The 15335-nt window shown below is 40.5% G+C and overlaps 1 protein-coding gene across 2 annotated transcripts in view; it reads left to right on the top strand.

Moving 5' to 3' along the window:
* LOC134538225 (unc-112-related protein-like) overlaps positions 1 to 15335 on the top strand; it is a 126846-nt gene that overhangs the window by 100217 nt on the left and 11294 nt on the right. Inside the window, exons 2-7 of one of the 2 annotated variants that reach the window (XM_063379357.1) lie at positions 642 to 875; positions 4164 to 4441; positions 7411 to 7607; positions 9064 to 9274; positions 12885 to 13066; positions 14276 to 14513. In XM_063379357.1, the coding sequence (XP_063235427.1) occupies positions 642 to 875; positions 4164 to 4441; positions 7411 to 7607; positions 9064 to 9274; positions 12885 to 13066; positions 14276 to 14513 (1340 nt within the window). Of the gene's footprint in view, positions 1 to 641; positions 876 to 4163; positions 4442 to 7407; positions 7608 to 9063; positions 9275 to 12884; positions 13067 to 14275; positions 14514 to 15335 lie in introns of both variants that reach the window. The other variant, XM_063379356.1, reaches the window with a different exon arrangement.

Raw genomic sequence — 15335 nt, 5'->3', positions numbered from 1 at the left:
GGAAGGCTCCGGTTCAGTCGCCGTTCCTGTTACTGGTTGTTCCTGGGCAGTGGCGGATCCGGGGGGGGGGAGGGGGGGGGGGGGTTGGTCACCAGGGGCAAGTGCCCCTCCCCCCCCCCGAAAAAAAAACAGTTGTATGCTACATTAATATTGCGACAAAAAATTATTGTTTCTGAAACCAATAAAATATTTTAATATAATTAATGAAATTTCTTGTAGAATCATAAAATCTGGTGGTTGGATGCTGGGGCGCAACAACTAAATTTCCAAAGGGGGGGGGGGGGGGGCAATATACCTTTTTATAAAGAATCATCGATCCCCCCCCCCCTATTGAAGCGGGGGGTGGGGGGGTCCTCCCCCGGGAAAAATTTGTATTTCAAGGTGGAAAATATGATGCTATTTAAGCAGTTTTATTATCTAAAAATTGATTACACAGCACTTTCTTTGCCCCCGTTTGCCCCCACTTCAAGGTTTCAGAAGGGGGGGGGGCAAATACCCTTGCCCCCCCCCCCTGTTGTTGCGCTCCTGGTTGGATGTTATGTGTAGTGTGAGCGGATGAAATGCAAATGTAGTAACTCCGGCTGCTCTGAAATGCTAGAGTGGTGAACCTGTGGACCCGCCACTGTTGCCGGGTGTTGCAGACATCGCCATGGACTGGTCGGACCACGCGCTCTGGTGGCCGGCGCGCAACGCCTGGCTCGCGCGCACGCGCTCCACGCTCGACCAGTGCGGCGTGCAGGCGGACGCCGTGCTGCACTTCACGCCCATGCACAAGACCCTGCGCGTGCAGCTGCCCGACCTGCGCTTCCTCGACTGCCGCGTCGACTTCTCCGTCAAGACCTTCAACGCCGTCGTCAACCTCTGCAAGGAGCTGGGTGAGCCGCCGCCCTCCCCCCTCGAGTCCCCCTTCTCCCCTCTCTCCTCCTCCCCGCCTCCCCTCTCCTCCTCCCCCCTCTCCTCTCCTCCTCCCCCCTCTCCTCTCTCCTCCTCCCCCTCTCCTCTCTCCTCCTCCCCCCTCTCCTTCCTCTCTCCCCTCTCCTCCTCCCCCCTCTCCCCCTCTCCTCCCCTCCCTCTCTCCTCTCCTCCTCCCCCCTCTCCTCTCCCCTCCTCCCCCTTTCCACCTCCTCCCCCTCTCCACCTCCTCCCCCTCCCCCTCTCCCCTCTCCGGAATCAATCAATATTATAAAATAAAATTATCACGGTCTAGAAAGTTGGGGGGGACAGTCCCCTCCACCCAAAAAGTTCAGGGGGACACGTCCCCCCCCGGTTCCTACGCCCCTGACAATGCCCCGACGACCCCGACACGCACTTAGAGTCTTCCCTACCTAGACCCCTCCCTTACACACTTAGTTTTAACTTAGGTTAGGAAAAACGACACGACGAAAAATTTTCAACAGCCAATAAGAACCTGTTTCGTCGGGATGAACCAGGTTCTTATTGGCTGTTGAAAATTTTTCATCTTGTCGGGACTGTCGTGTCGGGGTCGTCGGGGCATTGTGATTCCACCTTTACAGTCCTACCTTGCATCCCGAGATTCAGTTCGTGATGGCGCTAGAGTCGAGATAATATTGTGCCGTTTCTTGGATTTTGCCTCAATTCATCTGTATGTAGGACTATCGGCCACGGAAAACCAGTAGTATGTAGCCAGTTGCTAGCAACCCAGTAAAAAACAGGTCTCACAAAAGTGAGTGGAAGATCACTAGCATCCCAGTGAACATGTCAAACAAGTCAGTGGCAAATCACCGGCATCCCAGTAAACAGGTCTCAGAAGTCAGTGTCAAATCACCGGCATCCCAGTAAACAGGTCTCAGAAGTCAGTGTCAAATCACTAGCATCCCAGTTAACAGGTCTCAGAAGTCAGTGTCAAATCACCGGCATCCCAGTAAACAGGTCTCAGAAGTCAGTGTCAAATCACTAGCATCCCAGTTAACATATTCTCGCAAGTCAATGGAAGATTGTTAGCATCCCAGTAAACAGGTCTCACAAGTCGGTGGAAAATCGTTAGCAGCCCAGTAAACAGGTCTCGTAAGTGAGTGGCAAATCGCTAGCAACCCAGTAAAAAGATCTCACAAGTCAGTGACAAATCGCTAGCAACCCAGTAAATAGGTCTCACAAGTCAGTGGCAAATCACTGGCATCCCAGTAAAAAGATATCACAAGTTAGTGGCAAATCACTAGTATCCCAGTAAACAGGTCTCACAAGTCAGTGGCAAATCGCTAGCATCCCAGTGAACAGGTCTCACAAGTCAGTGGCAAATGAACATGTGGTATTTGTTCAATAGTTTTTATAGGATTGTGTAGTTTATCCTATATTGCGCTGAATCTGCGGATTTTTCTGTTTTTGTATATAACGTGTAATTTCTTACTTGAAACAAGGATGAGGAGGAGGTGGGCTGGGATTTCAGCTCCATAAAGCCCGTTGTAATTGAGTATTTTTACTTCAACCATATTGATGTTCCATAATCCGGCAAATTCACTAATCCTGCAAAGTTGTGGTTCCACGTGTGACGGATGAAAAGAATTTACTGTTTCTGTTAAAAGTTTAAAATGCTTAAAAACAGAAAAAAATAGTGATGTGTTAAAAAAAAAAGGTAAATATTTTATTAGTGTGTCTTTGAAAACATCAGTTATGGTTAGAAGTTGTAAATGTAAAACCTGGGGCCAAAACACAAATTATATGTGTTAGCATAATTATATAGTTTTAGAATTGGAACTATTAGAGCAAAACAGGCTTCTTGCAGATAGGTTAAGTTGGCGAAACATTGAAAACTCAGGAAATTAAAAAGATGTCTTAAAAATCTGGAAAATACAGAGAAATGGATAGAACCTTGGTTGGAAAACAGTGGCTATCAGCAATTATACATAGGCTACTATGTAGTAGCTTAATGTTTCAAACTTCATACATTTTCTAATCTTAAATTTGTGTGCCATTTATAATACATAACTCATGCAATAAATAAACCTAAGAGATATAAACAAATGTGTATTAATGTAAAAACAATAAAATATTGTTTTGTTGAATTTTCGGACTAGCAGTGTTGGTTAGGTAAAAAACTATATCGGTACAAACTGTGCATTGTAATGTTTCCTCTTGCCAGCTAGACAGATATAGAGGTAACCCGGGCAGTGGGCAGAAGGAAGAGTAAGAGCCCATCTACGATAGTCCGAACCTGTGTGTGGTCTGTGTCCTTATCCGAATGTGAGTGACGTCACATTGTCTCACCGAAAACTGCCCTGTCCACAATTGCGATGTCCGATGTCCGAATGTATTTATTTCTAAAGTTGTCACCAGAGCGCAGTAAATGTGCCAAACCAAATGTTTTTGTTTATTGTTTTGATGCTTTGTAGTTTGAGATTGAAATTATGAAAGTTGTGGGAGTTCAATATTATATATTTATTCAGTGAGGCAAAGTGGCTCTTCTTGACTTACAACACCTTCCATTTCCTTCAATAACAAAAACAAACACCACGTTTTCTAACGGGAGCCGGAAATTCAAATATCGTGAGTGTACTGTTATTTTTCCGTGTCCGAAGTACACAGGTTGGGACAAAAAGTTCAAATTGGCGGATGTCTTCGGACCGGGTAGGTTCGGACTTTCGCCCCACTTGACGCATGACGTCAGAGGCTCACGTGGACCAATCAGCGACGAGTGTCCTTCGGACACAGTTTAGGACATTGCTATTGTAGACGGGCCTTAAGGGGCCCGCCTCGTCAGGGGTGTACGTGGGTCAGTGAGGCGGGATGATAAGCGCGACGCTCGCTGGTGCTTCTAGCGCGGTGTCTCCTCTGGACTGGCGCGCAGTCTTCTCGTCGTCACAGGATAACAGTGAAATTTTAGCGGTGACCGCAACATCATATGGCCGATAAATGAAGATAAAGGTGTAATGCAAGTTCCTTAAGTGCTTTTAATAATCTGTACTGGTTGTTTTACGCCTAAAAATTACTCTGAAAACATGCGTTTCAGCCAATTTAACTCTTCTAGAAATACAGTTTAAAAACATGATCCAAAATTAAAAGTACTTTTCGGGGCTCAGCGAACTCTTAAATGCTTTTCGTAAACATACCCCACTAGGATATCTTGAGTAGTTTTTAAATCGCGTGGTTTTTTTTCCTGAAGCTCTGCGCACCGTCTGTGTGACCACGCGTGTTGTGTGTCCCGCCAGGCATCAGGCACCCGGAGGAGCTGTCCTTCTGCAAGCCCTTGGAGCCGAACCACCTCAAGTACAACTACAAGGACCTGCCGGGCGCCAAGAGGAGGCACCACGAGACCAGGCCGGGCCCGAACAGCGGCCAGCCAGCCGCCGACACCAACACCTTCGTCTCGAACCACAGTCCGTCCGGCTCGACGGGCAGCCTGGACCACAGCCCCGCCCCCTTCATGTGCGCCCCCGTCACTCCGACCCGGCAGCAGACCTCCACGCCCATCAGCTCGCCCGTCTCTGTGAGTGCCCGAGTACCCAGCCCCGCTTGCTCTTGTCTCGAACAAACAAGATAATATTTCTGATTTTCTTTTTGTTTACATTTGTTCGCGGTAAAAAAAAAAGTGTACTGGAAAATAAAGGGCTAACTCTCTTGAAGATAGTTTGTATTTCACTTCTATTTTTTTAATACTCAAGTATTTAAAGTTGTTTGCAGTTTGTATTTTTGTAATAAAGAGGGAATTTATATAGTTTAAAACTAATTTATGTTATTTGTAATAATTGTTACTTAATGGGAAAATATTTTTCCCCTGGAGTATCGAAAGTATCGAATGTATCGAACTGAAAAAAACAATACAGAATCGAGTATCGAAAGTGTGGTATCGTCCCACCTCTATTTTAAAGTAAAATAATTTTATAAATAAAGCTTAGTTTGGACTTATAAAATAGTAACCATAATCATACCCTGTATTTCATTCTAAAAAGAGTGTAGGTGAGAAATAACCATGCGATTATAATGCAGCGCGTGACCGTCTCAGATCCTGGGTCCAGGGCCCGTAGTCGAATGCGAGTATCCCTCGACCCGCTCCGTCTCTCTCTCTCTCTCTCTCTCTCCTCTCTCTCTCTCTCTCTCTTCTCTCTCTCTCTCTCTCTGAGTTGCTCATTTCTCTCTCGTGTCATCTCCATCAGTCCAGGGATTGACCTCAGGTTTAGCCCTTGCATTTGCAGTTTGGTCGCAAATTTTCTCACCACATATTTTTACTGAACGTTATCTTTCAGCTGTAAAAGCTCGAATGATTCATGCAATGGGAAAATTTTGATTTAATACAATTTTCTTGGACATATGCCACAGCAGTTTTTTGTACTGTTTGTTATGGGAAAAATTCAAGAACGCAAATTGAGAAATAAAAATGAAAACATAAACCCACAGAGAACAAACCTAAATCAGCTGATGTCAAACAGATAAACACAATGATGTACCTAAACAGGTATTATGGATAACACAACTGCAGCACAGATGAACACATTCATACTTAAATTTAAATTTCAGACAGCTCAAGAATTCCGTGGAAGTAATGTAGTCATGAAAAAAAAATTATATGTAGGGACGCTTAAGGGGCAGTTGACCCTTTAGTTTCTCTCGATAGCTCTGCTTGCGCGACTTTATACTGCCATCCGATAATATTTTGTAAATATCTGTTGAGAAAATTTGAGACAAAATATAAAATGGAAAATAACTGTCATAAGTTTACAGGAATAGCCCTCAAATAAACACTATTGGTGAAGAATTACTAACGGCCCCAAAGTATATAAAGCGACATTATTTTTAATTTTTTACTGTACTGCAGAATTACTGCAGTTTAATACTTTTATTTTTATTTTGTAGTACTGTAGCACAGGAACCCAGACTTGACAGGTTACATTTCAGACTTACAACATAGAATTTTTAATGTTACAGTATGGTTTCAGTACAGATTTGGCAACCCGTCCAATAAATAAACAGCATAATACATTTTGCAATAAAATATAATAAAACAGAATTAAAGTAGTAGAGAAATTGGATTGAATAAAATTAAATTTGTGCCTACAAAATATGCTAGTTGTGGTTTGTAACTTAACAGCTTAACAGCTGTAATTGGCTTGCAGTTGTGTTAGAACACTTCTTCGTACTGTGCTCTGTTATTTTTATTGATTTATTAAATAATTTTTAAGTGAAGAGAGTGGGTGAGAACATTTTGGTTACCTCATTTAGTAATTTTCCATTGGATAACAATTTCCATGAGACATCATCCATCTACTATTATCCTGGTTTGATTCACTCAGTGCGTTGGCATAATCTTTACAGCTTGCAAAAAAAAATCCAATATAGTAGTTAGTTGTTCATGGAATTCACTTATATAATGTGGGGACTTCAGTGGACATGATCAATAATGCATTGAGACAAGATTTTTGGTTTTATTTTCAGGCCTATTTTGTTTCTAAAATAGGAGATTTCGGTGTTATTGTTTTGATTTTTTATGAAATGCACTTATTAAAAAATATATCATGTTACTGAAAAAAAAAAATACTTAAATTTTATATAGTACTAATTTCTCCAAAACAGTGACATTTTGACTGGTGCATGAAACAAATAAAGTAAATCTGTTAAGTATTATTGTTCCTGGGAAATGTTCTAAAGTCATAACATAAAAATGAATAACTAATAAGAATTTCAAGATTATAAATATTGTTTTATTTAATTGTGGTACAAACATCATGCAAAATAAATTACTTTCATTGAATTTAATATTTAAAATTTTAGGTATTTGTCATTAGAGTTAAGTTTCGATTGAAAATGTTGATTAGTTTCATAATTGTAATTGCAATTCGGTGCTTTGTGGTGTACTAACTCAAATTTTGGTGTTACATGGTGTATTCCGGTGTTATTTCGGTTTTGTCGCAATTCATGACATAATCTAGTCACTACTAGTGCGTGTGGCTCATGAGAGTAGGGTTGTAGGTTCAATGAGCACTGAGCCAGTTACCAAATTTTTCGGTTCTCAGTACAATCTTGGAAGCAAAGCAATGTCAGGGGTTATTGGCCTCAATTATTATGCTACCTACCATCACTATCTACTACTTCTTATTTGATGGTTTTTATTGACTTAAAGAATCGTGAGGTATACAGTTTTGGATTAACCATTTGTAGGTAGTAGTGTTCGCAGGTTCTCACGGCCATCGTCTGAAGTAGCTTGGCTTCTGGGTTGTAGCCGTGACCTTGGCCAATAATTCACCAACGTTGCAATGTCGACTAAAACGTCGGTGAATTATTCGCCGAGGACACGGCTACAACCCGGAAGCCAAGCTACTTCATTCGTAGGTAGCCCGAGTTAATTTTTAGCCAGTTAATTTTTTTTTTTATTTCTTTCTTTCGAATCCCCTCACCAAAGTGTATTCGTGCGTCGGCCTCAGCTGCTGGTAGCGCTGGACGGTGGTTTTGCCCTCGCAGCAGTCGGGAACGTGGAAGAGGAACAACCAGAGCCTGAACGACTCGAACGGGAGCTACTCGCCGCCGTCCCTCACGCTGGAGACGCTGAACGGCAGCCTGGACGCGTCCCTGGCCAACAGCCCCGCCCACCCCAGCCCGGAGGCGCGCGGCAAGCTGCTCAAGCCGCGCTCCCTGGTCGAGCGCGCCCGCCTGAACGTCGGGTAGGCACGCCTGTCGGGTCCAGTGTTTGACACCATTCATTCAGATTTTAATAGTGCGAAATTCATCTTTATTGTAATTCATTTTTCGAACTTTTGAAATAGTATATATAAACTAGCAAAACGATTGTAGAAATTTAAGTTTTTGATTAGGTTAAAAATGTTGATTTAATGAGTTTATTTTTCAAGGTTTCTTGGATATTCCTTTTCTCTTGGGTTATAACCCCAGGGGGGGGTCTGCACCCATCCTCCTCGGTAAGGCCACTAATTTTGGTCATACATTTAATTATTTATGTTGAATATAGTTTTTTTTTGTTTAAAAGACATATGTTAAAAGACTTATGTTAGAAGACTTTTCCTTTTTATTTTCTTTATTAATTTTTTTTTCTCTTTTGGGCATAAATATCTTACATACTAAGCATACACAAATATCTTACATATACAGTACACTCCATATTATCCGTGAAATTAAGTGGCAGGGTCACCGCGGATAGTGAAAATCGCGGGTAATCCGCAAAAGAGCCGAAAATGGGAGACAAAAAAGGAAACATTAATTTCAACTTAAAAATCTAAAACTTTGTCAGTAAAAGTTACAATTAACAGTAAAATTTTTTAAATGATGCTAAAATTGTAGTATTTTACTGAATTATTAACATACAATACATTTCAGTATTGTAAACATACAATTGCTCAACCATACGACTATAAACAAAGCGTGACAGAGACAAAGATAGCAACGCATGCCAGCCTACTGCGTGAGTTCCGAGAAGGCCTGTGGCGTTTTACTGAATACTGCACACAATACACTCATCAGGAGAGTTCAAATTTGCTCACTTGTAATAAAATACAGATTTACTTATGTGCTGTATTTTTTCGTAGCATGTGCGGATAATCCGCCCGCGGACAATAGGGAGTTTACTGTACTAAATAATTTTACTAAAATAAATTCTTAACACTACATTAGATTTTTTTTTGTCTGGTGAATACATAAATAGATTTTATTCATACACTTTTTCTCATGAAAAATCATGTAAAGCACGTGCATCACATTTTGCCTTATATAAGTCTCAGAAGCCATCCCCACTACTCTAACATAGTCCTCGACTGTTCTAGAATATTATGGAAAATTCTTTCTTACCCTTTGGCATTGTTTTTTCTAATTTTTATTTTTCTATATTTGTACTTTTAACATTTCATTATTTACTTTTAACTACTATATATTTTTTTCCCTTTATTTGCACACTTTTTCGTAGAAGAAGAATGTTCATCCAGTATCTTCCACACCCTTTAGCTATCGACATGCAACCACCATGATGCATGATGGGAGACTTGGGGCTACTAATACACACACACACACACTCACATCCAATAAATAAATATATATATAATGTTAAAAAAAAAATCTGATACTTTTTATTACAAAACCTATTTAATTTTTTGTGTTCTGTTTGGTTTCCAGGTGGTTGGACTCCTCACTGTCCATCATGGAACAAGGAGTGCGAGAATTTGACACGTTGTGCCTCCGTTTCAAGTTTTATTCGTTCTATGACCTTGACCCCAAGTACGATGCAGTGCGTATCAATCAGATCTACGAGCAGGCCAAGTGGCAACTGCTGAACGAGGAGATTGACTGCACCGAGGAAGAAATGTTGATGTTTGCTGCCCTGCAGGTAGCGTAACCTCGTTAATTAGTTCTTATTTCTTTCAAGAGCACAGTTTAACCTCAATAATTAGGGACTGGAAAAAATTCGCGGTTTTAATGACCTGTAGGATGGACTCCACGATCCTCTATGTACGCGGGAATATTACACCAGCTCATTGGCTACTGACTCGTGACACCTGCTAACTGGGATGCTTGTGATTCGATACTTCTTACGTTGAGGGTCATTCATTGGCTCACAGTCCTTAAGGCAAACTGTGTTCCAATCACTGAAGCGGCAATAAGTTACACGCACTTGGATTCTAGCCTATTGCGAAATGAACCCGCAAATTTTTCCTGTCTCTATCAATAATACAAACCTGAGGGGATCATAATTTTGTCAGTTTGCAATCAGAAGGTTTATAATAACCAAACTATGCATTCCAAAATTTAATCACAATAGTTATATAATTTATAAATCAAAATCATATAAAGTTAAAACTTGCACACAATTTTATACCGCACTAAATGTACTTTTTTTTTAGTTATTGTGAAATTCAAATTTAAGATGGTGGCACCTATGGCTCAAAAAAATCATTCCTACTATATTACACTTAAAGGGATTTGAGATAGTGTAAAGCAAAGATTTAGAAAATACCAACAAAAAACATATTAGTACCATCATTTTAGAAGAATAAAATTTCAAATATTTTTCCCCAAATTAAAATGGACCAAATCAATGGCACCAGTATTATTTTAGTTGAAACTTCACATTGTTTCTTTACATTATTCTGGGATTTTTGTACTATCCATTCTTTACTACATGTAATTATTTACCCTTAGAACAAAAAAAAAATTGTATTGAATAATAACTATTCTTTTATATGAAACAAATTACTTAGCACTTAAACTTCTATGTAATTTTTAGGGACTGTGATAAAACTCTGTATTAAGGAGGGTTTTGTACTAACAGTTTTCATTAATGAGGTTTTACTGTACTTTTTTTTTTTATTTAACTAAGTAATAATTTAATAAAACTCCAAAATATTGGTTTCTCCAACAACCCAGTTTAAAACTTCCATCTTCACAGCTTCTTCCATGTAGCTTTTGATTCCCCAAATTGATACTATTGTTTACCACCATTCTGGTTTTAAATTTTTTCCATCTGTGTTCCTGATGTTCTTTGGATGCCTCCACACTATTAGAATGCTACGTTTTCAAGAGCATTTGTGGTGGGACAAATTACTTTTATTCGTTCTCTCATATCTGTTCATTTCGCACATGACCTTGTCAAAAATGTTGTATACGTCTCTTGTAATCCAGATTCACTGCATGAATCTTACAAATCATTTATATTATTTAAGGCCATAGCCATGCTTACATACAATTGGTGCTCTTTAAATCAACATTCTTAGGTTTGGTGTATTTTATAATCCTGCACTGATTGTGCCATTTGAGATCTGATTATTTCAAGTGGTTTTAAGCTTTTGTTGACCTTGACCGCTAGCTATAACTGTGCAGAACTTGTAAATATGTGTGTAGTCCATTATGATCTTTTGGACACAAGGTGATACCAGATACTTTGTTTAATAATAGCACTTGTGTACACTTTAATAAACTTTGATTTGGTTTCCTTGACATGTTAACTGCATTATTTTGTCTCAGATACCATGGCAAGCGTTTGTTAGCATTTATTTCCGATTAAAAAGGGAACCTCATTATGCAGAATAAATGCTGCTAACTTAGCATGCATAAAAGTCATAGTAAAAACACCACACCTGTAAGGCATAAAAATTTTTGTTTTATCTTTTCTGGAATCGCTACATTATTAGTTTTTGATTTCCTTCATCCCTTTAAAAAAAAAAAAAAAAAATTTTAAAAAAAAAACTGGCACTGGAAGTGCAGTATCAGGGGTCATGAAAGATTAATTTACATAAGTTCCTACCATGGGTTTCATACAAACACTAATAAGGGTACAAGCTGCAAAGGCATCTGTCAGAGAGACGAGCAAAGCGAGTTAACATGACTCGCCTGTAAGGCAAATAGGGCATTCAGCCAGACAACTGGGGCCTTGAAGTTAAGACCGGGCAAATGACTCGTTAATACGAAACACGAAATACATAAAACATGTGAGGGAACGAGCTCGGGCCGAGCAGGTGCCCCGTAACCTTCGGAAAAAAAAGGGAAAAAGCATTAAACTCAAGGTTACGAGAAGGCACATAAAACTCACCGGACCCAGCATGGCCTCTCGGGGTGTTGGTCGGACAGATGGGTTGAAAAGTAGGGATGGGGGAGTATTTACTGTCTCGGCGACAGCCGTGTCGCGTGTCGGGGTCGCGACGTGTAACTGCAAGTGTCAAGGCCAGGCCACAGCCCGCGACCGCGAAAGTGTCGCTTCACGTCGCTCTCTCCTCGAGCGACGCCAGGCGCGTAGTAGGCAGGGTGTCCACAGTTAGTACTCTCCTACTAGATCTAGTACTTCTATAAGTTTTTAGTGGTCTAGTGCATTTACGCTCAGATCTAGTACTTTTTTTTCTTTAATATAATAATATTACAGTAACTCCAATTATTATTATTAAGCGTAATTATTTTTCAAACTATGGAATGTATGTGTGTGTGGTGTGATATTTAAGTTAGAGCATTGCAATGTCATAATAACTTCCTAAATTGTTGAAACCATAACAAATTATAATTTTATACTTTTTTTTTTCAAATCTAGTATTTTTTTCTCGCCTAAGTTGGTACGAAATATTTTTTCCTTGTGGACACCCTGGTCGCGGGTCGCTAAGAGTCAGCAGGCGGTGACTTTTCGCTGGAAAGTCGCCGTCTGCCGAGCAGCGACACGGAGGCACGCACGCCTAGTCCTGGCGCTGCTCTACCAGAACACACGAACCACAGGAGAGTGGTCAGTCGTCTTATTTTATCGCACCCAATAAGGGCACTGGCCAGTTTCTGTGTGTTCAACATTATTATATTAATATGTGCAGAATATATATAAAAATTCCAGACTAGTACTTAATTTTTTTTTAAAATGACTGCTTAAAATGCTTGATTAGAGAAATGTATGATGAATTATAGCAATAAAGTATGAGCTATTGTAGTTTCTCTGAGGATACATTATTTCATTTTTTTTTTAAATTTATAATAGTCAGTCACACCTTGAATATTAATAATACTTGAAAGGTGAGATAAAAATAACATAATAAAAAATATGTATTAAAACTCTTCAGTTCTGCCATTTCCGTGCACGAATGCACATAATCAGTGGCGTAGCCAGGATTTGTGTATGGGGGGGTGTTAAGAAGCATGCCGCCCCCCTGTATTAAAGCGGGGGGTCCGGGGGTCCTCCCCTGGGAAAATTCGGATTTCAAGGTGTAAAATAGTGCTATTTTAGCAGTTTTCGGTACTTAAATTTAAATATTGTAATGGTAAAATTTTTATTAATATTAATATGAAATTTGTTTGAGTGATGAATAAGAAATTAATTAAAGATTTGTTGCTAAGGGGGAGGGGGGGGGGGGGGGTGTTTGGAACCCCAAAAAACTCCCCCCTGCTGGCTACGCCCCTGCACATAATTAAAGTGTGTTTGCAGAAGTGTTTGCGAGCCAGTGAAGCGACGCCGTGCCGTGCCGTGCCCGCAGGTCCAGGTGACGCTCCAGGCCGGCGTGCCGCAGCCGCTGACGGAGAACGACAGCACGCTGGACGGGGACGACATCGACCGGGCCTTGAACAACCTGCAGGTGACCTTGGAGGGCTCCAACATCAGCACCGGCAGCGACATCACGCAGATACCGGAGCTGTTCGACTACCTCCGCTTCCTCAAGTGAGCCACACTGATACACGGAGACCGGGAAAAATTCGCGAATTCATTTCGCGATAGGCTAAAATACGAATAGTTTTACCTCGGTGCTGCCTCTGCTACTGGCTCGCAACTCAACCTGGATGACTCTGGGGCCAATGAGAAACACCGGACCAAAGCTTTATCGAATCACAGGCTGCTACGCTCGAACGTCTCTCAAGACAGCAGCCAATGAGTGGGTGACATTTGACCTAGTGTACGTAGAACTATGGAGTTCATCCTACAGGTCATTGAACCCGCGAATTTTTCCGGTCCCTATTAATACTTCACTCTCTTGAGATACGAGTAACAAGAATTTTTTTTGTGGGTTTTTCACAGACTGTCTGTGTCAAAAACCTTTTTTTTTAAGAAAAATATGTAGTAAATTAAAACCTAAATAAGTTAAAATAAAAAATATATAAATAAAAATGTACATAAATAATCTTGCATGTATGTATGACGGCATGCTGCGATGCGTGAGGATGTTTGTTTGATGGTTCGGATTCATCAGTTGCCATTTTTTTTTGTTCCAATTTTATATTAGAAAAGAGCTATCTATCTAGACCAGTGGTTCCCAAACTTTTCCAGCTGGCGACCCACCTCTCCTTATAGGAATACCTCTTACGGTCTATCGGTTCATGGTGGAGTAAAAAACCTTAATTGTATCGTATCCTTTCCTTATGTATATATGATTTAAAATCAAATATTGCATTCACACACCACACATATATGTATATGCTTTTTTTAATATACCAATTGATTATTGATAAACAATTTGTGTTCTGATTTGAAAATGGTTGACAAAATATAAGCACTTTGTAGCAAAATACAGTTATTTATTTAACAATATATATATATGTGTTGGCACACAATTCAATTTGTTTTGATTTTTCTTAAATTGTTGATGGTTTATTCAATGGTTTCTGATAGTTTTAGGATAGAGTCGCGACCACCTTACTGTAGAACCTCCCCTCCTTCGGAGAGGGTCGATGTGATTCGGCCACTCCACCGGTAGCCTCGTGGTCGACTGGCCGACAGTCGTAGAGGGTAGTATCCAGACAGCTGTGATCCAACCATCAACGCAACTGAGGCGTCGGGCCGTCGAGCGGAAGGGTCAAGGGGGGCATAGCCTTAACCTTTGCAGCCAAAGGAATCCACGAGATGCAAGGAGGCGTGTGTCCACCCGTCTCGCAGGCCCAAGCGGTTCACCCTGAAGGCCTTCAAGCGGTACTGGTTCGCCTGCCGGGACCTGCACCTGGCGCTGTACAAGACGCGCGAGGAGGCGTCCCAGGGGGCGGAGCCCGCCCACCACGTCAACCTGCGGGGCTGCGAGGTGACGCCCGACGTCAACATCTCGCAGGGGAAGTACGGCATCAAGCTGGAGGTCCCGAGCGCCGAGGGCATGACCGAGATGTGGATTCGCTGCGACACGGTAACCTCCCCCCTGGCTTGTTCCAGTCAAATATCTAATTATTCACGATTATCAAATATCTTTTGAATAAAACTTTGAAATATCTTGATCCTTTTTGTTTTTTAACTCTTTACGGGAGTCCAAGAAAAATTGATATTAAATACAGTACAATGTAAGAGACAGAATTAATTATATGTGAAACCATAATAGAGAGGTGTAAAATGAAAGGAAATAAAATAAGAAACAACCTAGAAATGCCTTTTTATTTTTAATTGTGAAATTTTCTTTAAATGATCCAACTAATAATTTTTATGTTTATGTTCAAAACTTTTGAATCACAATCATAAATTATTTGTTCCAAATAAAAACAATGTATGTATAATATTGCAGAAATTTTTTTTTATTTCACAGTAAATCATCTTAGTCTCATACATGATGGGTAGGGATGGTGATTTTTCGTTTTCGCGAAATAGATGCGAAAATATGTTAAATTATATTTTTTCCACTATAAAATGTGAAATCTAGACTATTCCGAGATAAATGCGAAATCAAGGTAAAAAACGTAGATTCGTCTTCACTCTACACAATTTATTTACAGATTGTATTTCGTTTCAGTTCAGTATCAAAAGAAACCATCATTTTATGGCGTATTCAGCAAAAGTATCTTATTGTCACGTCATTCATCACTATTGTTCGTAAATATTAATGAAAAATGGCCATCCGTGCCTCGCGATTGTAAACAAAGCAAAGTACAACTAGCTGGAAGAGTGTCCGTCATCTTGCAGAGTACAAGTTTTTAGGCCGCCATATTGCAACATCTCTGCTTTGCCGCGCTAACAATTC

This window comes from Bacillus rossius, chromosome 13 (genome assembly GCF_032445375.1).
Source record: "Bacillus rossius redtenbacheri isolate Brsri chromosome 13, Brsri_v3, whole genome shotgun sequence".
Taxonomy (NCBI): domain Eukaryota; kingdom Metazoa; phylum Arthropoda; class Insecta; order Phasmatodea; family Bacillidae; genus Bacillus; species Bacillus rossius.
The sequence above is the reverse complement of the archived record's forward strand: the minus strand, read 5'-3'. Positions and strand labels throughout refer to the sequence as shown.